The sequence below is a fragment of the Ostrinia nubilalis genome, chromosome 19, assembly GCF_963855985.1.
Source record: "Ostrinia nubilalis chromosome 19, ilOstNubi1.1, whole genome shotgun sequence".
Taxonomy (NCBI): domain Eukaryota; kingdom Metazoa; phylum Arthropoda; class Insecta; order Lepidoptera; family Crambidae; genus Ostrinia; species Ostrinia nubilalis.
The window spans coordinates 2,776,518-2,803,334 of record NC_087106.1 but is presented as its reverse complement, the minus strand read 5'-3'; the positions used below and the strand labels follow the sequence as shown (position 1 = coordinate 2,803,334).

The 26,817-nt window shown below is 36.6% G+C and overlaps 1 protein-coding gene and 1 long non-coding RNA gene across 2 annotated transcripts in view; one reads left to right on the top strand and one right to left on the bottom strand.

The window, feature by feature from the left end:
• Nucleotides 1-4,573: 4,573 nt before the first annotated feature.
• The window catches only part of LOC135081062 (helicostatins), a 70,638-nt gene continuing 48,394 nt past the window's right edge, over nt 4,574-26,817 (bottom strand). The window contains exons 2-4 of the mRNA XM_063975785.1: nt 6,978-7,223; nt 6,277-6,392; nt 4,574-5,843 (exon numbers count right to left, since the gene is read on the bottom strand). Of these exons, the coding sequence (XP_063831855.1) occupies nt 5,572-5,843; nt 6,277-6,392; nt 6,978-7,222 (633 nt within the window). The 5' untranslated portion in view covers nt 7,223 and the 3' untranslated portion in view covers nt 4,574-5,571. The remainder of the gene's footprint in view (nt 5,844-6,276; nt 6,393-6,977; nt 7,224-26,817) is intronic.
• LOC135081252 (uncharacterized) lies at nt 8,207-9,876 on the top strand. Its single transcript, XR_010259161.1, has 3 exons — nt 8,207-8,531; nt 8,990-9,159; nt 9,475-9,876. It is a non-coding gene; the product is annotated as an uncharacterized LOC135081252 (long non-coding RNA).

Genomic DNA, 26,817 nt, shown 5'->3' with positions numbered 1-26,817 from the left:
ACCATAGGGGTCACTTAAAAATTAGGGATAGATTGTGAAAACGGGCATTAGTCTATTTTTTAACCGACTTCAAAAAAGGAGGAGGTTATATGTTCGACTGTATGTATGTTTTTTTTTTTCTATGTATGTTCACCGATTACTCCGTCAATTGTGAACCGATTTTCAAAATTCTTTTTTTGTTCGATAGGGTACACTTCTGAGGTGGTCCCATTGTCACCAAGTCAGGATCTGATGATGGGATCCTAGGGAAATCGACTGCAACCCTCAAATTTTATAGGCACTTATATCGTTTTTCAAACATTTTCTTAAGTTATTCAAGTATTTGCTCCTGGAAATCATCATCTCAAATTCATGAGCTGATAATAGAAAGTAAAACTCCTTAATGCTTAGGAGTTCGAGGATAATTCTTTTAATTTTATAGATAAGTATAGTTTCTAAAGTTATTCAAGTGTTTGCATCAGATAGCCATCATCTCATCACGATGAACTGGTCATGGTAGATACAACTCCTTTACGCTTAGGAGTTGGAGGATAATTCTTTAAATATTATAGGTACAAATAGCCCAACAGTTGTATTCTTTCATGTTTTTAAGGTAGGCTGACGGTTTAAGGTGTTTTTAGGTTGCCGATATGGTAACCTGTATTTTGTAGGGAATATTATTTTACACTTGACATGAAGAATATACTGCCTACCTTCAGTGGTAACACCAAGGTAATAATTAGTTAACTAAAAAGCAAGAAATAAGTTTATTTATAAAAAAAAATAAAACCGACTCCAAAAAACATACACTAAAAAGTACCGACTCCAGAAGTATCAATCATGGTATACATAAATATTAATTCGTCCTAATAAATAAGTAATTAGTAATTATTTTTCTACTTTTTAGTGATGTTTTTTGGAGTCGGTTTTTTTTTTTTTATTGAAATCTACTGCAGATGAAAATGATTGGTATTGTTAAATAACCTAACCCTGAATATGGACTGTCCTGTCAGAGATTTTATAATAATGCCTGTCGTTACGACCCCATAAAAAATCTATGACGTCTGTCCGTCGAAGATAGCAGATACAGCCATTCATAAAGTCAGCGTATAAAATATAAATTTATTTTTCATTTCATCGCTTACAGGCTGTTTTATAATACTATCTTATGTGATGTACGCCCGTATTCACAAACGATGCTTGCTTAAGTGAAGCAGTAAATCGAACGCACAGCAATGAATAGAGCTCTGTGATTGGTTCGTGAGTCACCCTGTGCGTCCACGCGCACTGTGAGATCTAAGTAATAGTAATGTTTGTGAATACGTTCGGTAGAGTAGGTACGTGCTAATATTATAAATGCGAAAGTAACTGTCTGATTGGTATCTTTTCATGCTTAAACCACTGAACGGATTTTGATGAAAGGAATACAGATAGGTATTTTGAGACCCAGAGAATAACATAAGACCGATTTTTTCTCGGCTTTCAACGCGCTAGCGTTTTTCCGCAAAAAGACCGATATCGTCGTGGGTGAAACCGCGATCAACAGCTAGTAGGCATGGAAATGATTGCTATTTTTCATTCATTTTCATTCTATGAAATGATGATTTTTTTTCATATGATTTCACATGCGAAATTTCACAGGCAATGATTTTTATTCGCAGTGTTTTAATGTAGCTCTTTCATATAATGTGCTACTTTTAATGAAGTATGAATTATGATGAAGGATTGCTAATTAGCTAAAATATGAAATGTAACAATATCTGTTTCATTTATGTCGCACAACAAAAAACAAACAGTTTCACAGCACATTAATAACCGCGCGACTAATGAAAATCATTCATTTCATCTGCCTGCTATCTAATGAAATCACACGAATCATGACAAGGAAATCTAAACCTTACACCTTTGAGTTTAAAGTTCATATTTAAAATGACCAGTTTCGTCCGTCATCACATCTCTTGTCCTTTTCTAACACGCACATGATCAAATCATTCCTTCTTACTCGCTCGGTCGCTTCGCAGAGCTGCGCTCACGAACTTCGCTCGAATGAATGAATGAAATTCATGTGATTCGTGATTTCGTTGACTGTGAAATTATAGCAGTCTATGTGAAGTAAAATAGCAGGTGTGATTAATGAAATTCATTTCATATGATTTTTCACCTGCTATTCATGAAATGTTCCATGCCTAACAGCTAGTACTTATTTCATAAAGTAAAATTTCTTGTTAAATAAACTCCTCCTAGGTAAAAAAAACTGTATTTTCGAGTCATAACATTACCTGCACTTACTGTGCCGGATTCCTAAAGTAAAGAGCATATTCCTTTAATAAAATATCGGTTCCAAAGCATAACAGAAAAAATGCGAACATTCCTGCGGTATATCGAATAGGGAAACCCTCTTATGAAATCTTTATCCGTACAATTTTATGTCGAGCCTGTCGAAGCCGAATTATCCTTGTACAGTTGTCACTTCGCTGTAAATATGTTAGACCAAGAGCTAGTGAACGCCAGACCTACGTCATTTAATAAAAGCTGAAAGTTTGTCAGCGTATGCTCCCAACATAGGATAGAATTTTGGTGAATCATGAAGTTTGGGTCATCGTGGCTTTGGCAGCTATCCTAAAAAAACTGTCTGGCAAGGAGTTAAAACTGTCAAAACTGTCTGGCTGATGAGGAAACTACTTCTAATTATTGCCCTAATATTTTATATAAAAATCAGTTTTTATGGTATAACGTAAGCCTAACTTTTACGGTGGCTTTTTCTCTATATTCTATTTTCTCTATATTCTACTTACGTTATACCATAAAATCTGATTTTTATGTATAATATTTGCGCAATGATCAGAAGTTGTTTCCACATCAGCCAGACAATTTTGACAGTTCCAACTCCTTGCCAGACAGTTTTTTTAGGATAGCCAAAGCCACGATGACCCAAACTTCATGATTCACCAACATTCTATCCTATATTGGGAGCATACGCTGACAAACTTTCAGCTTTTATAAAATGACGTAGGTCTGGCGTTCACCAGCTCTTAGTATATGTGGGTAGATATTCAGTCGACGGAAAGACACAGGTGTGTTTTCCGTGACATCTATAGTTTTTAGGAGATTAGTGTGAGTTTGACTTCATAACTCTCCCTACTAGTGTTTACAAGCTGAACAATAGGCAATTGGGTATTTAAGATTTAAAAACTTTCGCGTTCCACTTCAACAAAAATAGTGAGACATGGGTCTTAACGCGACGTTTATTAATGGCGGCTTGACGTTTCGGCTACTATTCTACAGCAGTGGTCACACACAAGCAGCATTAACGTCGCGTTAAGACCCGTGTCTTACTATTTAAGTGAGTATTTAACTGCAATTTTACGTGAACGTGGGACTCTAGGTTGGGTGTAGGTAAATGCTTAGTACTTAAGTGCCTGTTCACTTTTGTCTGAAAAAGTCTAGGCCCAGGGCTTTTCGTGACTCAAGGTAAGTTAGCAGTTATTCATACCGGTGGATGGAAACTTTAAAATCAGAGGATCTAATATGCAAAAGCAAGGAAAAAACCCCATTATGGCATAAAGTTATAAAGGATAAGCTTAAGCCAAATTCTTGATCCGTTTTGAAAAAAAAAAAACTAAAGTTCGCTACAGCAGCTGCATTAGTTCTGTCATCTAACCAAACTTAAAACATGCAGCGCTAGATCGCTTACATGAATGAATGAATGTAAAATAATGAGGGTAGTGTCGAAATATTGCTATGAATTTGACATAATACGTAGTGTGTCTGAATCGTGTTGTCGGTTGGATTTTCGGGATAGTAGTGATAATTAATTGAAATATAAGCTGTTCCGTAAATTAAAGTTAATTGAGTATTGTTACCCTAGTTTCGTGCGTAGGTATATTGGGCGTTTATTAACATTTTGATGTGACGTGATAGAATCATAGTGCGTTAAGAAATTGTTTGCAGATATGGATCAAGGTGAGTTTTTCCAAGTACATTACGACCTTTTTTATTATTGTTTATTGTTTTGAAGTCCTTTTGCTTAAAATACCGATTAATTGTTTTCATTATAGGTAGATTATAGAGATGTCTTTGACTTTGTCTAGAAGTCTTCTCATTTCGCGAAAATACCTAGTTTTCCGTTTTCCTGCCTATCCTTAATCATTTACTGTCATTTTGTAAGTGAGTGAGCATAATTTTTAACTTAATATTTTATAAATCTTTAAGCCTCCAACAGTGGACCAATATTGTGTTATTTAGGTAACTGTTTTATTTACGCTTTTCCTCTTATAATCTTTAGGGAGCCATTACTTTTTGTTCCCTAAACAATGAATGTCAAGTTGATTAAACTTCATATACAGGAGCCAAAAATCGGTATACAAATAACTTTTAAGACAAGTTAGTTTTATTAAGAACATTTTGGTGGAATTCTGTTTTAAGTTTTTTTTTGGTCAGGTTAGTTGGTACCTAAATTAAAACAGATTTGTTTATATTTGATAGCTATACATTTTTCTTACTTATTAATCAAATTATATTTTAGATGTTAATCACTTTGATTTTTGATTTATTGATTTGTCAGGGGATAGGGTTAGAAAAAATAAACAAATAATAACATTCAATGATGCAATATCTCTATGATCTGTATATTTTTAATTTGATTTGTATAATCAATGGTTATATTCAAAACAACACATTTTAAGTCTTAAGGAAACTTAATTATTTAATTTGCTTATCTGTACTTATTAGTATAGTGTTACGATTCCTAAATGACTAGAAAATGACAAGATTTAGTAAAAAAAACTCTAAAATAACTTAAAATAAGACTAAACAACTACCAGTTTTTTAATTAATAAAAGAGACTTCCCAAATAACCATTCAAAAATAAATTAAAACTTATACAACTTTTAAAAAATAGTACTAAAAGTTTAGTCGCAACATGAGCACTACAAATTACATGTTAAGTTATAAAAAATAATAAGTTAATTTCGATTTGTTAGGAATCGTAACCCGTAACATATTTTTAAGTTAACTAGCTATTTCTCCAACCTTTACATAAATAACTACAAACATTTAACAATAATTTACAAAATTAATTTGAATGCAACGTCTTGACACCGTCGATACATTATAATGTTTAATTGTTTTTAATTGGCTAAGATTTCAATTAAACGAATATTGCGTATAATTAAACGTACCATAAAAATATTTGCTCTGCTAGCTCACCATCTTACAATAATACAATTTTATTATTACTTCTGAATCTACATCGAATAACACAATTTAAAGTCCAGTCCGAGATTTTATAGATAAATAAATATCTATATTAATAAATCACTCGGTGAAAACTCACGTGGGACGCAAAACCAATCGAAGTTATGAAACTTTTTTCTATTTACCTGTGAAAATTGGCTGGAGTTTTCACAAGAAAATGTAAAGTAGTTTCGAGTCATATGTAAAAACAAACTTATCTACCCTTCACGTTCAAAAACAATGTGGTATTTTTATCAAATATTGCAAAACAAAAAAAAAACGATAAAATAACAAAAGATAAAGAACTATCAAAAGATATCCCACGTAAATTCACACGTAAAACTTAAATTAAATAATTTAAACCTCATAATAATTATCACTGTCGTCGAGAGAAGCGTCTTCGGCCGATCTTTTGCCAAGGCCAAAGTTGAAGCGGTGCATGTCTCTCTGTCGCTTGCCAAGGCCGAAGTTGTAGCTCCTCGCTCGCTTGCCAAGGCCGAAATTGTAGAGCGGCAGCCGTTTTCCGAGCCCAAAGTCGTACATTCGCGCGCGTTTCTCTTCTGTCTCGTCGTCCACGAATCGCTTGCCGAGGCCGAAACTGTAGGGCCGGGCACGCTTCTCTTCGTATACTGTAAAGAAGTTAAATGTGAGCAAATAGTTTTGGCTTTTTGACAGATGAGGAAGCGATATATTCAGCAGTTTCGTTTTATTATTCAAAATGTATTGTAGCCGGGTATTCATATGAAATAATGTGGAACGTGTATAAGTGTAGGCAAATAATTTGATACAAAGCAGAGCAGAATCGCTTCGAATTCTCTGAAGAAATCTGCATTAGGTTTCAGTAAAGGGTCACATCTTTCATGAAACTCGAGTGGATATCATGTATTATTTACTAATATACCTAATTAATTTAATTGATTTACTTGAAATGCCATAATTTTCTTAACATTGGCTAAGGCTGTGTGTAAACGGAACGAAGCCTGATGGAATGTAATGTACAGTGTATTTTATGTAATGTAGGTACAGTGTACACCTAAACGCGGTATGAAATATTGACCATACCTGGTGAGTCCTCATACTGGTCGAACAACTCGGCGAGCTGGTCTTCGGAGCCGAAGTCCTCGGCCGGCTGGTCCTCCACCGACCGCTTGCCGAGCCCGAATGAGTAGAGACGAGATCTGGAAAGTGGTGAGTCTTAAAATATACATTTATTTATGCATTTTTTAAAAGGAGCTATTTTTACATGACAATAATTTTCTACCAGTAGCAGAAAATTCGTTGCAAGTAGTTCTGCGCATGAGTATCGGACGAGTCTATTATACTTATTAGGATCACTTTATGAGTTAAGAGACAGTAGACAGATAGGTACTTTTTTCTTAAAACGAAACTAGTGATTCGCATTGTAAAAAAGTTATAATATCTCATGTAGAATCAAACTCTAACTACAATTTTGTCAAAATATGTTGCACGATCTTTTGGGAATTAAATTGGGATTATTGTACGCGTTTTTTTTAGAAATCTGTCCCATATTTAATATGTACATTGCATTTACAGGCTGAGTTGCACTATCTTACTTTAACCGTAACTACAACAATAACCGGACCGGTCATTGTGGAAATCCTTGGCGGAAGCCTTTGTCCAGCTGTGGACGTCATTTGGCAGAAACGAACGATAACAATAACCGGTGATTTTTGTATGGAGTTTGAAGATGATGCAATCCAGCCTTATTAATTAACATTTAGTAGTTTTAAATTGAAGCATACCTTTTCCCTAATCCAAAGTTGTAGACCGGCAGCCTCTTATACTCCGAAACATAGCTATACGCCCTCTTCCCCAAACCGAAGTCGTAGTGCGGGGACCGTTTCTCGAGCGGCGCGACGTGCGTCAAGTCGTGCGCGGGCGCGTCGGGCGCGTCGTGCTCGCGCGCGTCGTCCACTTGCACGCGCTCCGGCGCGCACAGCGCCGCGCCCAGCAGCAGGAAGTAGACAGGGATGGATGTGTACAGCATTCTGGGGGAGAAAGGATTGATTGAGAACACAGATCACAGAAATTAAAGAGAGATTGATAAAGGGGCGGGGCCGGTGTCGCAGCAATATGCCCAAAAACAGAACACATTGCTCGTGAAAGCAATGATGACAGCAGCGACGTCATATTCAAATTCAAATTCAAATAATTTATTTGTGAAACACAGGTAAGGAGCATGATGTAACATAATGTAAACACTTTACATTGATTGCGTACTTAGTACTAAAGATTATTCGAACGTTGAGTACTAATACTGCAGTGGATGAGCACATATTTTGATTACTTTGTGTGTGTGAATTTCTAATGCGACACTGAATTTCGAACTCAGCGCATTAAATGGCATCTCTCTATATCTCTATGATTGAGAACTTGAACTTTATTGAGTGATGAGAATGGAGTCTGCGACAGTCATCTGGCAAGCGAAAGGTGTCATTCCGCCTGATTAGACCCGTAGTGGAGCGAAAAAGTGCCGGGCGGAATAATTTTTCTATAGAATTTGACAGCAGCGGCGGTGCGGCGCGGAACGGAGATATGCGGAGCGGAGAGGAGAAGTGGAAATAATGAAATCTGATTGGTTATTCAAAACACTTCTCCGCCCCGCCCGCGCCTTGGTGGAAACCGGGCCTTAAAAGATAAACAGAAGAGAATTGAAAAAGTTTTGAACGAAGAACTGACTGTTTTTACCCGCGCTTTCATTTGCGTAGGTTTAATACAATAAGGCTGGGATGCACCATCTTACTTTGACTGTAACAAACGTCAAAAATCTGTCAATCTCCATACAAAAATCATCGGTTATTGTTACGGTCAAAGTTTGGTGGTGAAACTCAGCCTAGTTCAGCTGAAAGTCAACTTTCTGTGCCCATCACTATTGTAAATTATCCCACTCTCGTAATATTTTTTGTTTAACAATAAGGATTTCGAGCCCGTAACACCCTTTCCAATTCAGGAACCACTAACACTACAGTCTGTCTATAAAGTCGTGACATGAATGTTTGAGGAACTAACATTATTCATGTGTCTGGCAACACCAAAGTTCACCAAACATATGTACATCAGCTGTCATCGAGAACAAGTTGTGGAACGATTTTCATTTTGTGGTTTTTATTGTTTGACTAATCTCCAGTAAATTATTACTCAGCTACGAAGAAAAGTATAAACAATGAGTAAAGTAAATTGGAGTGCCACGCGGAAAGTGATTTTTAAAGTTTTCCAGCAATGTTCCGCGGAGTACCAAGCTGGTCAAATTTTGTGGGATTTGGATGATGTTTAAGGGCGAACAGCATCTTTGACGGGTACGTAATCGTGTTACTGCTTGTTTATAATCTACCTAAAGTAACAAATTTACTGCATTTTGCGATTTGGTGACCAAAACAGGCATTGTTTACATAGGACATTTTTAGGTTAAATTTTCATTGTAAGTAGGATATATTGTAGTACGACCATTTCATTTGATACATCAATTCAGTCAAGTTTTCTACGAGTTTTGAATTTGAATTAATTGCTTCATATCTATATTACCCGTTCGCTTTGGCCATTGATAACTGTATGACATCACTTTCACATCAAGTTGTCTGTCTACAAAAACAATAATTTGTTGCAATATTTTTTTATGATTATGATTTAGCTCTAGATTATAATGTGAGTGCATGTGAAATGATATCTTGTTGGTAAATATTTAACAATAAATAATATTAGTTAGGTTTTGTAGTTATTCTTTCCATCCCTTTAAAATTTGAACTTTTTTTTTCAGGAAAATCAGAGAGTACGGTTAGGCGCATAGTTAATGAAGGTTTTCAGAATAATGGAAAATTTAGAATTCCTGGGAAACACAGGCAAGGCCAACCAAAGAAAGAAATGGATAATTTTAATATTTGTGCTCTGCGCCAAAAAATATAATTTTTTTACACGGTACAAAAAGAGGTAGGTAAATAAATTTTTTCATCTTTTGCATGTTTTTTGTTTGATGTGAGCTATATTCATTCTTCATATATGGTAACCTATATAATATTAATATAGCCTATGTTAAGCAGTTTTTTTTAGATTGTAATGATGAAATATTTTTTCAAATCGGTCCAGTAGTTTCAAAGCCAATTACACCCTCCCCCTCCCTCTTATACCCCCTTAAACCCCCATCCAAACAAACCAACAATGAAATCTTTCTTCTTAATAATATTAGTATGGATGTATAATTTTATAAAATTTTCACTAACAAGAATCTATTTATTTTTCCACCAGGTCACAAAATGTTCGCAATCTCTAAACATCAAACAAAAGACATTTTCAAAGGAAAGCGTTACATCATAGTCCATGCTGGAAGCGAAAAGGGGTTTGTTTCAAACTGCCTCCTCATATTCACTGACAGAAATAATTTGGAAGACTACCATTCAGAAATGAATGCGCATAACTTTACGAAGTGGATTAAAGAAAAACTAATACCAAATCTTCATGAGCCTTCCATTATAGTTATGGACCTGTACCAAGACAATTGGTTATTTGCTTAGGCGATAATAGCAACAGTGAAGATGATGTGAGTGATGTCAGCGTTACTTATGAAGGTGGCAACGAAACTTTTCTTAACATCGAATATTTGGAATCCGATGATGAAAGTGATTAATAAATGTCCTTATTAAATATGTATGATGCGTTTTTTATTATGCTGATGCAATAAAAATGCTTGGTAAAACCTTTCATAAGCATAGGTACCTATTGTATTAAAACAGAAAAAAAAATCGTCGTCTAAATTGGTTAAGGGCTGATTTTTCAATCGTCGGATAACTTTTAACTGAAGAATAAGATTGGCACATTGACAGTTTTAGTATGGAAAATATGTCAAAATGACAAGTTTATTTATCAGTCAAAAGATATCTAAGGATAGAAAAATCTACTCTTAACTAAATTGCCCTAGTATCAAACTCATTTGGTCAAATTGTATAGGGTTGCTACATGAAGAAAAAAAGCGCCCTCATTTTATGTCACGACTTTATAGACAAACTGTATAAGAGGTTTAAAACAATAAAGAATGGCCATAAACTATTATCCATAGCGAAAATATCGAACAGGACCGTTATCCGATAATATTTCCTCGCAAAACGGCGGAAGTAAGCGGATTGGGTCTGTCCTAAAAAAACAGTAAAATGCACGAAATACACGGAAAAAGGCGATTTGGTCATAAAGGCGGCTTACACTTTATACGCTGAATGATGTCGCGTTTACACGTCGCTTGAGTGTGGAGGTTTTACCAAATAGTTTATTATACTTGGCAGGTTGTTAGCTATACTAAATTTTCAAAACAAACGGCGAACAAACCTCTTTTCCACAGTGCCAGCCGCGTGCTCAGCCGGGCCCGGCGTATCTCCGAAATGCAGTTTGTTTGTGAAGTATTAGCACATATTGATGAGAAAGACCATAGTTCCATAGGGGCTGGATCCCGCACTCATTAGATTCACTTGATTTTGGAAATTGACAAACGCTTATGTGGTTGCCGAATTAAAGAACACACCGCTGTTGCGCACGGGCGTCCTTCCGAACTCAAAACTCTTGCGTCACTGGGGGGCGTCGCAATCGCAATCGCGAGCCTAGCTCCATAGGATTGGAAAGAATGTTGCCAGTTTGTGATTAAAAAATGCAATTAAGAAAAAGAGCAAATTCCTTCCAGTTTGTGTTGTTTTATCTTAAACTAAAATTAAGAAACTAATAAATATATTTCGGTACGAAACATACCGCTCACCTTAAAAGTACCGAGTATCTTTTAACAAGACAAAACCTATGATAAGAAACTTACAAGTATCTAAGCTATTTGTAGAGTGAAACCTAACTATAAACCTAAAACTACTCTAGCTTTACTTAGATGCAAAACGTACCTACTCCCTACTCAACAGGAAGAGGACAAATCTTAACTACAGCTCGTTTGAAGAACGACTGTCCAATTTGTAAAGTAACGACCCGACAGATCCCGTCAGGACCTGGGTGTAAGGCGTGAACACGCGCAAGTCTCCACTGCAAGGGAGGAACGTTGTCTTCGCGTAACACCACAATCATGCCCTCAGGTATCGGGGCACCGCGATTACTAAACCACTTGGTTGCTTGTTGAATATGATGTAAATACTCAAGACTCCATCTCTTCCAAAAATGTTGAGTGGACTGTTGGATGAGACGCCATCTTACTAAGCGGCTAGGATTCTCATCCACTAAAGAAATGTCAGGAATTGACGTTAAGGGCTCACCTATTAAAAAATGTGATGGAGTCAAAGGGAGAGGATCCCTTGAGTCTGCACTTAAAACACAAAGTGGGCGCGAATTGAGAATCGCCTCTATTTGACATAAGAGCGTATGCATCTCGTCATATGTCAAAGTTCGTGTGCCGACCACACGATGAAAATGATGCTTAAAGCTTTTAACACCCGCTTCGAATAGTCCACCAAAATGACTAGCGTATGGGGGTTGAAAATGCCAAGTGATGCCTTGACCAAGAACTTTTGAATTGAGCGTAGTTTGTACTACGTCATTGCGCAAGAAACTATACAATTCCGTAAGATACCTATTGCATCCCACGAAATTCTTTCCACAGTCTGAATAAATATCCGTACACAAACCGCGTCGCGAAACAAAACGCCTAAGTGTAGCTAAAAACGCTTCTGTGGAAAGCTCCGAAACGATCTCTAAATGAATAGCCTTAACACTCATACATACGAAAACTGCTACATAACATTTAACTATTTTAGCGTTACGAACCTTATTTGCCCGAACGTAAAATGGACCTGCGAAATCTACCGAAGTTTTTATGAATGGTCTGGCCGGTCGCAAGCGAGCTGCGGGCAACAAACCCATTGACGGCTGCGTGTGCGCGGGGCGCGCACGAACGCAACGGACGCATCGATGAATGCGTTGGCGGATGACGTCACGACTTGATAATATCCAATACTTTTGTAAAAGTGTATATTGGGTGCTTTGAGCCCCACTGTGCAAGTTTGAAACGTGAATAAAGTCAATTAGTAAATAAGTTAAAGGATGTTTTTTAGGTAAAATCAATTGATGTTTTGACTCAAAAGATAAAAGCGATTTATGAATTCTAACGCCAACGCGAAGCAACTTGTTTGAATCTATAAAAGGATTAAGACGTTTCAATTGATTTGATGGTGATTGCCCATTACAAATCTTCAAAATATCATCATTGAAAACTGAATGTTGAACAACTCGTATAAGTCGATTCAAAGCGAAATTGTACTCTGACACAGTAATGTGTTTTGAACTAGAAATATTGACCTTTCTACACTTGTGATAGAAACGAAATATCAAAGCCGTAACACGAACAAGTCTACCGAGTGAAGAAAAACGTGAAATCATTTCTACGTCCTCGTTTGGAGTAGAAGTACTCGAACACAACACAACATTACGCTTTTCTTCATCAGTAGGAAGAACAGGCTTTGGAACAGGCCACATACTTTCATCCTCGCTCAACCAGCGAGGCCCATGAAACCACATCTCATGGTGCAAGAAAGCAGCAGGTAACATGCCGCGCGAAGCAGCGTCCGCGGGGTTGTCGGCCGACGGGACGTGCCGCCAGCAATCCGCGGGGACAATATTCAATATCTCCGTAGTACGGTTTGAAACAAATGTTTTCCATTCATGGGGCGGTGAACGCAACCATGCTAAAACAATACTTGAATCCGACCAAGTATAAATTTGATCACTTTGTATTTTATCACTATAATTTTGTAACACCTTTTTAATAAGTTGTGATAACAAAACACCTCCCATCAGTTCGAGACGGGGAATAGATACGCGACGCGTAGGCGCGACGCGTGTTTTCGCTAACAATAAGGACACGCACACACTACCATCCTCGCGCTGCGCGCGGAGATAAACACATGCTGCGTATGCCTTTTCGGAGGCGTCTGAAAAGCCGTGAAGCTGTAATTTACAATTTTGAGGGAAAACATGACGCGGAAAGCTAATTTTAGATAATAGTGGAAGCTGAATTGTAAAGCTAGCCCACGAATCGACTATGTCTTGTGGTGGGGTTTTGTCCCAGTCCACAGAAGAAATCCACAATAATTGAATTAAATGTTTTGCAAATAAAGTCACTGGAGATAAAAGACCGAGAGGGTCGTAAATACGTGCAATTTCTGAAAGAATGGACCTCTTTGTACATTTTTCAGAGTAACTTTTCACACTGAAACCAAAAGTATCTAAGTTAGGGTCCCACTGCATACCTAGGACCTTAGTGGATGAGTCATTCTCCATGTGTGCGAAGGGCACACTTTCGCACCGCTCACCATGAGAAACTGTCGGCTGAGAACCGAGAAGTAAGGCGGGAGAATTACTATGCCACTTGTGCAACTCAAAACCTGCGGATTGACAAATACCTATCAACTCTTGTTGTAGGGCGAGAGCCCGTGACTCATCACTTTCACCCGATACGACATCGTCTACAAATACGTCGCGCATGAGGACCTGCGATGCGCGCGGGAAGCGTGCGGCCTCGTCATGAGCGAGCTGCTGAATGGTGCGAAGAGCAAGATAGGGCGATGAGCTAACTCCAAAGGTCACAGTGCAAAGTCTGTAATCGCGTAGGGGCTCCTCGGGCGAGGTGCGCCACACTATACGCTGAAAATCCCTATCCGATTCACGAATCATAATGTTACGATACATTTGTTTGATATCAGCTGTGAAAGCAATTAAATGAATGCGAAATTTTAATAACACATCAACAATATCTAAATGAAGCTTTGGACCAATCAACAAATTGTCGTTTAGAGAAAAACCGTTTGTAGTCTTAGAGCCTGCGTCGTAAACTACCCTGGTTTTGGTGGTTTCACTAGATTCTTTGACCACGGCGTGGTGCGGTATATAATAGTTACCACCTGCAGCTGCTGGACTATCGACGGGCTCCATGTGGCCGAGCTCTAAGTACTCCTGGAGGCACGCGTGATAATCATGTTTGAGCTGCGAATTGCGCTCGAGTTTGTACTCTAATTTACGAAATCTAGAAATAGCAATATCCCTCGACTCGCCGAGGGGCGGTGCGTCCGGTTTGAAGGGAAGAGCGACCACGTATCGCCCACACTCATTACGCGTATGCGTGTTTTCAAAAAAAGATTGACACAAAAGTTCATCAGGAGTGAGAGACTTTTGTTCAGAAATTGTTTCTAATTCCCAAAATCGCTGGAGGTCAAAGTCGTCGTTAACAGAGCTGTGACACACCTGGACCGGAAGAGAAACCTCAGTCGATGAATTCAAATCGAGTTTACCCAACAATAAATAACCAAAAATACTATTCATAGCAATTGGTGAACCTGGTAGACCCGTGATTGTGTTATGCAATAAAATTTGAGGAATAATGTCAGCACCTAAAAGCATTTCCACTGGTTGTGGTGTATGAAAACTCGGATCAGCTAAAGTTAAGTTTTGAATATGAGACCAACCTGTATAAGGTAATTGACAAGTAGGCATTTGTGTTGTAATTAATTTGGGCAAAATCAATGCATCAACATGAATCGAAGGTTGCGATTGATTTCTAGGCGCTATGAAGAGAGAAGCTACTCCCTTAGGGTAAACCGGTTTGTTATTGTTTATTCCATAAACTTGCGGAACGTTCACACGTCTACGTGAAATACCTAAACGTTGTGCACACGCTTCCGAAATGAAAGTAGCCTGGCTGCCCGTATCAATTAAACAGCGCACGGTTGATAACTTGTGATCATCAATATAAACATCGACAAGTGCCGTAGACAATAACACCGTACTCGTACGCACAATAGAATCGTTTTCCTTATCTCGAGTTGACGTTAAAGTCAGCTGGGCATCAGTCGTAGAAACAGAGACAACATTATTACACTCCGCCGTGAGCGGGAGCGGGACGGACTGATTAGTACCGCTACTCGGATCGAACGCTTTGTTTACATTATTGTCAAAATGAATTAATGTGTGATGGCGCTTCTGACAATTCCTACACGAAAAATTGGATTTACATTGGCTCACGTTATGGCCGAGATGTAAACAATTGTAAAAAACACTTTTGTTTTTAATAAAAGAAAATCGATCTTTTATTGAAAGATTCAAGAACTTAGAACATTTCGTCAACGTATGTTGAGCATCACATAACAAACAATGTGTCTTATCGCTATGTCGATTAGGCTGAGTATTGCCTGACACGTCAGAGGATTGCGGCGCGAAGTTCGCCGCGAAGGCTTGTCGATGACCGGCGGCCATATTGCCGCTAGGGGGCGCCGCTCGCGAGCTAGACTGTGAGCCAAATCTACCGCCTTTATTGTTAATAATTTTACTCGACTGCCCGAAGTTATCGTTAGAAAACTCCTCAGCGACAAGTTCACGCTCTAAAAATGAAATGAATGTGTTGACCTCTGGAATGTCTGAAGGTGAACACAATGATAACTCGAATTGCTTACGAACAGATGCGGGAATTTTACGTAGTAAAATGTGTAACAAAACGAAACTCCATTCACTGGTGGGAAACTTCATTACTTCAAGAGGTTTAATGTTTTCTTGGAATGTATTTAATAAGTTACGTAAATCACTCGTTGATTTTACGTTACAAGATGGAATGTTGAGTATTTTATCAAGATGATTCGAAGCTATGATTCTTTTGTTTTCATAACGTGAAGTTAATATTTGTATTGCTACGAAATAATTAGCATCAGTGATTGGAATGGACTTTATAAGGTTGAATGGTTCATTTTTTAACGTAAGAAGCAAATACCTAAACTTTTCCGCATCCGTGTAGGCAATATTGTGGTGAACGAGAGAACAAAACAAATCGAAATATGAATTCCATTCTGTGCTTTCGCCAGAGAAACTGGGCAAAGGCAAAGTAGGTAATTTAGCATTACTAGAAAATTCTGAATTAGCAAAGGGACGACTCATTCGTCTGCTTTGCTCCTGACATTGTTTTAATTTATCTACTTGAGTGACAATTGCATAATATGAATCGTCGAAGTCGTTTCTAATTTTGATTTGTTCCTCTTTATTGAATGATTTAGATTTAATGAGAGACTTTTCGACTTTAGTTTGCAATTTGCTAAACTTTCTTTGAAGAGCTGACAAATCTTTGGTACGTGAAATAAATTTTTGAATATCTGTAGTTGCAAACTGTAATGTTCTCTTTAAATCGTCTAAAATTAAATCTCGCTCGAAAATATCCTGAACACATGAACTACTACTCTCGCTATTGGAATCTAATGAGGTCTTGGAATCATTTTCCACTTTCGATTGCGCCATTTTGCGTTACAAAGATGGTCGCACGTGGAATGAAAAATGTGGTACGTATGTACGCTAAAGTTACGATAAAACTACACAATTGGAAGGAAAATGAAAATCCGGGTCGTAGGACCAACAAATAATATGTTAGCTATACTAAATTTTCAAAACAAACGGCGAACAAACCTCTTTTCCACAGTGCCAGCCGCGTGCTCAGCCGGGCCCGGCGTATCTCCGAAATGCAGTTTGTTTGTGAAGTATTAGCACATATTGATGAGAAAGACCATAGTTCCATAGGGGCTGGATCCCGCACTCATTAGATTCACTTGATTTTGGAAATTGACAAACGCTTATGTGGTTGCCGAATTAAAGAACACACCGCTGTTGCGCACGGGCGTCCTTCCGAACTCAAAACTCTTGCGTCACTGGGGGGCGTCGCAATCGCAATCGCGAGCCTAGCTCCATAGGATTGGAAAGAATGTTGCCAGTTTGTGATTAAAAAATGCAATTAAGAAAAAGAGCAAATTCCTTCCAGTTTGTGTTGTTTTATCTTAAACTAAAATTAAGAAACTAATAAATATATTTCGGTACGAAACACAGGTATTTACCACGTACCTACTTAGGTATATGACGGCTCACCAAAACAGGTTATCTGGAAGTCTTTAAATAGACTTCGGACGCTGGTTGGCCGCAGTAAGGACAATCTGTTCAAATGGGGATTCTTGGATGGCTCAAACTTGGAGTGCAAGTGTTGTTTTGTTCCCCAGTCGACGAAGCACATGATGTCGTGCCCTGCGTGTCCAAACAACTGCACGCAGAAAGACTTTAATGAAGGCTACTGACATAGCCACTCTTGTAGCGGACTTTTGGGCTGACACTAGGTTTGATGCGGACATAACAAGAAGAAGAAAACAGTTGTTATTTTTAATGTGAAAAAACTTCAATTCTAGATTTTCTCTCTAGATGTCAGCCATGACAGTAAAAGGCGCTGACCGTCGCCCTCGACTACCACTATCGCAAGCAGTAGCTAGCCGACATATGAGGGGTGTTCAGAAAGTAAACAATGGAATATTTCTAGCCATCACAAAAATCTGAAAAAAATTGGGCAGGTAGCTTAATATAATTCTTCACTAGAAACTGGTAAAAAATTCATTTAAGTTCACCATTGCGTTTATGAATTACATTCATCTGACCACGACCAGTCGGATGATTTTCTTGACTCTCCAAAAAGGCTTAAAAAGGACATTGCCTCGACAATTCCTCAAATATCAAGTCCCTGAACTACTTTTTAAATCGAAAAAAGAGCTATTAACGTAGCTGAGACTCAGATCTAGAGAATATGATGGGTTTTAATTTGATGAACTTAAATAAATTCACCTGTTCAATGTTTTTTCAGATTTTTGAGATGGCTAGAAATATCTCATTCTCATTACTATATGAACACCCCTCGTAAGTAATGGCGCTCGTCTACGAGCTCTCTTAGCTATTGTTGTGACCTATTAAGGCAAATCACAAAGGCATTTTTCTATAATAGTCATTTCGTAACATAAACTAAGTACAAAAAAGCCTCTACGTCGCATGAAAATAAGCAAATATCTTTACTATTTCGAGGACTTTTACTAAGAATGTAATAAGCCAGGATTAGGCTAGGTATATCCTTTGATAAAAACCCTTTTCTAAATATTCAAGAAAGTGATGTCTTTACAATCGGTTACGTTAGGTAAGGTTTACCTAGAAGTGTACCTTTCTGTTAGGTATTACGTAGTTTTATTCGGATTGAGCGTTTTTAGGATTCCGTATTTTTTTAGGAAAAATGTTCCAGCATGTACCTACAAAGCTAAAGTCGGGTAAGTACCCGACTCGGTATTCATAAATCGAATATTATGGATACAAAATTTATTCTGGCTCTTTTCAGGTATTAAGTTGTTCTTATTTTGATATGCTTATTTACTTACTTTTCTAGATTCCTACTCAGCGAGAATTCGATAGAATATTTGAGTACCTAACCTATAATCTTTTAGCTTAAATCCTATCTATTTTTCCTATTTGATTTAACCTAGGAGAAGTTTATAGAACGAATTTCACAGACACAGCTGCGGACAGATGATGTCACTATACAGGGTGTAACAGGGGGGGGTGGATCATCGTAAGTCAAACGATGGGGGACTTCAATACCTATCGATATAACCCCCATATATGTTCCGCGATGTTCAATGGTTCCAAAGTTATTGAGATTTTTGTGAAATTTAAGTAAAAAGCCGGAATTCAGTATAAAAGTCTTCACTGTAGCTTAACTACTGGACCTGCTTGCATGATTTTTAACAACTTTGAATTATTTTTAACAACTTTCAAGGCCTCTAGTGAAAAAAAGTACTTGAATTTTTAAACAAAGAAAATTTTACATAATTTTTTTTTATTCTTTTTTTACGAATCGGTATCGTGATTATTAAGACCCACTATTGAACTACTTCTAGAAAAAAAATCATGCAAGCAGGTCCAGTAGTTAAGCTACAATGAAGACTTTTATACTGAATTCCGGCTTTTTACTTAAACACAAAAATCTCAATAACTTTGGAACCATTGAAAATCGCGGAACATACATGGGGGTTATATCGATAGGTATTGAAGTCCCCCATCGTTTGACTTACGATGATCCACCCCCCCTGTTACACCCTGTATCCCAACTAATATTATAAATGCGAAAGTAACTCTGTCTGTCTGTCTGTCTGTTACGCTTTCCCGCTTAAACCTCGCAACCGATTTTGATGAAATTTGGCATAGAGATAGTTTGAGTCCCGGGAAAGAACATAGGATAGTTTTTATCCCGGTTTTTGAAACAGGGACGCGCGCGATAAAGTTTTTCTGTGACAGACAAAATTCCACGCGGGCGAAGCCGCGGGCGGAAAGCTAGTACCTAGTATAAAACAAAGTCGCTTTCCGCTGTCTGTCCCGTATGCTTAGATCTTTAAAACTACGCAACGGATTTGATGCGTTTTTTTTTAAATAGATAGAGTGATTCAAGATGAAGGTTTATGTAATACTTAGCACCCGTGCGAAGCAGGGGCGGGTTGCTAGTTTGATATAAACTTGTTATTTCTACTTATTCTCATTCCGAATGTATTGTAATTAGATCAGCTGACAAGACGTAGGTAAAGCAGACGAGTTTTATATGTCTTGTTTTTTTGCTTTATCAACATTCACTAGATGGGTTTCATTGAGGAATTGCAGTTGTGGGAAAAAGAGCTGGGATCAGGGATTAGCTCCGTTTATCAGTTATTTAAGTATAGCTTTTTGAATGGATCCGTCTGCGTGGTTAATCACATAGAATTTTATTATTATTAAAGCACCAAAAGGAAATAATTTTTATTAAACAATACGGCATAAAATGTTTTGTAGTCTCCACAGAAATTTTATACTTATTTAACCCCCATGTGCCAATACTGAAACAGTTCAATCTTTGTTTCTGTCGATTTTGTATACAAAATGTCAACAACCCCAGAACTTTGGTAATAAATAAACTTTATGGTTTTGATATCCATCATTTAATTAGAGACCGAGGCCTAGAGAAATGGCTATTTTTAAAAATTACTTTCTTTAATATGGTAATATCAAAGATACCATCTTAATCATTGTTTGTACAAGCAGATTTATGTGTAGATTAGATTTATTTCAGGATTTTAGTGTTTAAGAGTATTAGCCCTTATATAATACTAACTACTTATATTTAGTCACGTGATAAATATACATCGTGAGAATATATTCTCAGAAGATTTTAATGTTAAATATTAATTTGCACGTCTTGTAGCTATGGTTAGTACGAGTAACTTACATGGACCGAATAACGTCTACCATCGCGGGTTTGAAGTTTTGAACCACATTGGACCATCATAGTATGATGCTCTTATAAGATAACATACATTTACAGTTCGTCATGCCAGCTAGTTAATAATAACTTTCTTAGAACAGGTTCCTCCATTAATCGAATTTTGGATTAGTTAGGCTATCAAATAGAACCAATCTGAACTGGACAAAACCGGAACCGAACTACATGCATATTAAATTAATTAAACATCAGCTCAGGGAAACAGAAATTCAATACCTTGACAAGTTATTTTGGTAACCTGAAACTAATTTAAATCTTGTATCATTTTATTATTAAAGTCCAATTATGTTGGTACCCTTGTATTTTTAAAGAAAACTTACGTAGGTTTTTAATAATTTGTGCACAAAATCACGGGGCCTTGATGGTCCATCTCTGCACAGGGTACATTTTTCGAATTTTAATTTGTTGTTGTTTTTGTTTATGTTTATTTCGAACCCGCTTAATATGGACTTTTAAAATTGTCTGAAATAAAGAATTTTCAATTTTAATTTAATTTTCAAATGTCTGATATTATCGTTAACCCCTCTAGCTCAATTGCATTATAAAAAGTGCACTGCTGTGAATGCACTAGGTATATAAAATTATTGCAGTGAACCCACTTCTTATTAACTTATTAACTCGCTTATTAACTTGGAGGGATTCACTTGTAATTTCAACACCGCAAATATTAATTTTTAAGTTAAGGTAACTAATAATAAAACACAAACGATTACTTAATGAACCGTTGAAAATGTCTCCGAAAAGATTCTTTTTTTTTGTTAATCAGGTTAATATACCTGCAATTAAATGTCGTAACTCCTAACCAAATCGAGACCAATACTTAGGTAGGTATACAAAATAATTTACCACTAAACAGGGTGTCACAAAAAGTAGTGTCAAGCCGAAGCCCAGAGGTAGATATTTTTTTGGGACAACCTGTTTAAGTAGGTAAATTATTATACTTACTTAGGAATCGAACCTATGTCAAAGTCAATGTCAAAATTTCTTTATTTTTATAGACTATTTAAATCCTACTTACAAATCGTCAAGTAGTTTGCTCTTAAGGAGCCTCTACATGTCTCATTATCTTTTTACCCTACCAGCGCTTCGAGACCAACATTTGGCCCTTTTGTACCTGTTGCACCACCGGCCTGCACCACTGGTGGTGCAACGGGTATTTTTTAATCCCTTTTACACCACCAATAGTGCTGCGCTACATTCATAATGTACCTAGAAGCCGAGAAAGTCACTACGTACGTTGAGGTACCGACCTAGTACAGATTTGTTTTCGTTATTCTGCTACAAGAGCTAGGTACCTACTTACTGAATTTCTCTTAGTTACGCTAAGTACTGCAGAAATAAGCGCTACCTGTTTCATGCTTGACCGTTAATGGGGCTTATTATAACGTCATTCTTTTTTGCTCACCGTTCCAGCAATTTGTGAAATTAGTGCGAAATGCTTACAAGCAAACGTTTTTAAAAACTCAGCGAGAAAAATAAAATGATTTATATACACAAATCGTTGTTAGTTAGGGGACGCGAGTTAGGTACCTACCTACTTGGCATGATTTTCATTAAGATAAATCTAATAGGCAGGTAGGTAATGTATAACGAACACCATGTAAATACTTGTAGATACTGATAGTTAATTTTATGTTTTAGTAACTATCAGTATAATATCGAATCCTCGCCTTTTCGTACATAGTAGTCTGGTATGTAAACTAAGCCACCTGGCGGTCACCATTTTGACATTCATTATAATATCTTATTGGAGTCCAAAGTTAATGTTACACTTCTTTCATTAGATTTCACACTTCATTAGATTGTGATCAAGTCTTTTCATAAAGAGTGACTGTAATATTTTCCAACGCGACTCGGTCTTTTAAATTCTTACATCATTGGCTGGTTACTCAATTTATGTAATTAAATTTGTCTCCTACGCTACCTTTTCCAATCTCGGTCTTTCTTTATTTTTTCCATCAATACAGTTTCCTCGAAATTTCGTACTGGATTTAAATGCACAAATACGAAAATGTTTTAAGACATTTTCATTAAAGGAAATAAGCTGGAAAAATTCTTTGAAATTCTCAGAACAACTTCTTTTAGTGGGTCTTAAATTCTATTCGTCCCTCTATTTTATGTGGTTTTATTTCTACTAGTTTGTATTGTAGGTATTATGCAACGGTGGTATTCAAACTTTTGCATAGATTTAAGTACGCCTACTGTATTTGGTCCAATTCGATTCTTCACATAGATTTATATGACTGCAGAGAAGAAGGAGTTAAGCCTCTGCCTTATAACTCATTCCTTCGGAGTAACCGTTTCTCCCAAAGACTTCTCAAATACTAGTACCTGTTCAGAATAAGAAAATAGTGTCACAGCGCGTGCGTAACGCTACAGTCTTATGAAAACATAAGACCGTAATAGAAAGAAAGTTTTTTTTATTATAAAACTCCAAACTCATTTATATAAGCAAGTAGGCTTTTAAAAATCACTTTTACACCTCCCAGTATTAATCCTACCACTGCTTCGGGACAATAAATGGCCAAGTGCTGAGAAGAAGCAACGCAAGAAACTCAGTCACTATTGTTAGCCTCTTTTTCAGGGGTTAACAGACTTTTTAAAATACATAGTTATAAATATTTATGTGACTTCAGACACCATAATCTAGTACGAAAGTTCCTAGTTTCTCCCAAGACTCTGCGTAAACATTCCATCTCAATAATTTGCCATTTTATTCCCTTTAAAAACGTCATATTCCACATCTGCTGTTTGTCGCGACTTCCGAGTGATTTCACCGCATACAAGTGTAAAAGCTTCACCTCACATAGACTCTATTAACTATCGGGTAAGGTGTAATTTTCAACAACAAAAGCTCGTCTTATGCAGGGCAGGACCAAAGCACACGATGCGTTGGGCGTCGCACCGCAAAGATTTCGTCGTATCGCGCGACGCGGAGTCTCACCGCTCGTGTGGCCGTTACAGAAACTTCTAGATTAAGAGCTGGTGAACGCCAGACCTACGTTATTTTATAAAAGCTGAAAGTTTGCCAGCGTATGCTCCCAATATAGGATAGAATGTTGGGGAATCATGAAGTTTGGGTCATCGTGGCTTTGGCAGCTATCCTAAAAAAACTGTCTGGCAAGGAGTTGGAACTTTCAAAACTGTCTGGCTGATGTGGAAACAACTTCTAATCATTGCTCAAATATTATACATAAAAATAAGATTTTATGGTTTAACGTAAGTATTGAATATACAGAAAAAAGCCACCGTAAAAGTTAGGTTTACGTTATAGCATAAAAGCTGATTTTTATATAATTTATAAAATGACGTAGCACAGTGTGTTATGGGACGGTATAAACGGACATTCTCATTGATTTGATGAAACGTATACAGCTCAGTTATACAAACATGATAGTAAAACTCCCGTTTGAAAATTCCACGTAGTTTTCGCGGTATAAAAATTCAAAATTACCTATTTTTTTACTTCAAAATTATGCAAAAATATTCTCACTCGTTAACTAATAACATTTAATTCATAATTGTTATAATACTTCATAGAGCTCTTAAAACTACACGTAATAAGCGTATTAAGTGCTTCGTAAACGCATTCAGTTAATTAGGAAAAATGATTTTAGTGATTTTTGTTTTTATTTTTTTTCTCAATTATACCTTAATATATGCAAACATTTTTAATTGCAAGATATAGTCTGATATTTAATCTAATTGTATAAAAAAAATCAGCCTTAAATTCCGTGATATATTTGAGGAAAATCAAATTGAAAATATGCGAAATATAGAATTGTAAATTTCCCATCACTTTTTAATAGCAATATTTCTTTTGGATGTTTAAATATCATCAGCTCGATTGTACCAAATTATTGTATTGACATTCGATTTACATAGGTTTCAAATCGATGAGATAATTATTAAAGGTAGGCTAAATTTGACTTCCTAGATTTGTTTACATACTTTTTTAGTTAGTTACTTACATACAACTTAAGTTAATATAAGAGTGTTAAAAAAGAAAAAAGACTCGACTTTAGAACCTCCTCCTTTTTTTGAAGTCGGTTAAAAACAATGTGAATGTGACTTTTTAGAACCTTCAACACTGTGCACATAACAGGCGGGATTTGAAACTTTTTAGACATGAATTATTCCTTCCAAAATTGTCGATCCTAGACGCGTAAAAATTTTATTAAGACGTTTTATGTTTTTTCTCAAATATATCACGGAGTTTAAAGCTGATTTTATTAATACAATTAGATTAAATATCAGACTATATCTTGCAATTAAAAATGTTTGCATATATTAAGGTATAATTGAGAAAAAAAATAAAAACAAAAATCACTAAAATCATTTTTCCTAATTAACTGAATGCGTTCACGAAGCACTTAATACGCTTATTACGTGTAGTTTTAAGATCTCTATGAAGTATTATAACAATTCTGAATTAAAGGTTATTAGTTAACGAGTGAGAATATTTTTGCATAATTTTGAAGTAAATAAATAGGTAACTTTGAATTTTTATACCGCGAAAACTACGTGGAATTTTCAAACGGGAGTTTTACTATCATGTTTGTATAACTGAGCTGTATACGTTTCATCAAATCAATGAGAATGTCCGTTTATACCGTCCCATAACACACTGTGCGTAGGTCTGGCGTTCACTAGCTCTTAGTCTATTCTATGTAAGACGACGCAGCGACACCGCTTCGGCGTCGCACTCGTACCGCCCCGCAACGCATCGTGTGCTTTGGATCTTACATGGAGACGCGACCCGCGAACCCTCATTTAAAATTCAATCGCGGTTTGTATACCGACATGGTATTTCACGAAGTTATATTGAAATATGTGAGCTGCTACTTTTCAATAGCTTCTTGTTTTTTTAATTCAATACGTGTCGTGGGTTTCTTTTGGAATGAGTCTATTGAAATGTATGGCTTTCGTGCTTCTTTCAGACACAATAAAATTGAGTGCTAAAAAGGCATTCCTGAAAATATCTCTCGTATGATCCTATAAATGGAATTTCTTTTTATTTGTGTAGGAATAAAAATATCTTAATTCTAAGAACGTTACGTAGTGTGAGGGAAAATAATATAATAGGTATGTACAGGTGTCCTGAACTTGATATCATATAAATAGATTTAATCACTTCCTCTTCACTCATCAATTGTACAGTCGGGCAATTATAAACTGACGAAACGCAAACCTACGTAACAACCTGTTATTAAATAGGTAGGCATACTTTAAGTAGATTAGTGTACAATTTTATCAGTAAGAGTTCTTAATATCTAGGTCCTAGTTCATACCTATGGTATCTGGTAGATAAGGTGAAATAGAAGTTTATCAGGCTATCGCGAACCACAGATTGGTTTTAGATGTTAACACAAGTGCTCTCGATAGACTACGAGTACAATCGAGTGGGTTTGCGATGTTTCCAAAGTGCTTAGTTACAATAAAGTTATTGCTGGTTAATTTTGGCGTAGGTGTATTTGCAACGCGCCCGCGACCGATGGAACTGTGGTCCGCATGCTTATTACCGAGTTTAGCAACCAGTTGCTATAGGTCTAGGCTTGACACAGTCTGTGCCTGAGGCAGTGTTGGCTAAAAGTTAATCTGATTAATGATTAAAAATTAATGATTAAAATCATAATCAAATTTTTTTGATTATGATTAATTAATCATTAATCAAAAATTTTGATTAAGATTAATTAATCATAATCATTAATCGTTAATTTGATTATTTGATTAACTATCTACTATTTTCATAAGAAAAGGGTTGGGAGTGTATGAAAAGGTACCCGCGACTTATAAAATGTCTAGCAAAGGGGGGATCTGGAGTTGTACTGTCGTTTTCCCAAAAAACTGCGTCAATTTTCACTACTCAAAACACTTATCGCAAATTCCTTCTAGGGTCAAGAAAGAAGTTAAGCGGGCTGGCTGACGATAGGGGAGAAGTAAATGATTATTGATTAATGATTAACAAATTAATCATGATTATGATTATTTTTTTAATCATGATTATTTTAATCAGGATTAATTTAATCATGATTAAAATTAATCAAATTAATTAATTGATTAAAAAATTAATTGATTAGTGCCAACACTGGCCTGAGGTATGGGGAGCGGCATGGGAGTGTTGTAACGTCAAACATCATCGACACATAAGATCTCCTTCCGATCTACAGGGTGTTAGGTAAATGGGTATATGAGCCGACACTAGCCCATGTTAACATAGGCATATAAATGGTATGGTGAAGTCAGAAATTTGATATCATGATTTTATTTTTTTTTAATTTTCATACAAAATAAATTTTATAAAATCCGATTTGTATGAAAATTAAAATAATTAAAATGAAGATATCAATTTTCTGACTTCACCATACCATTTATATGACCATGTTAACATGGGCTAGTGTCGGCTCATATACCCATTTACCTAACACCCTGTATATCTAGACACGCGGCAGCGTGTCAAGCCAAGTTCAAGCAAAGGA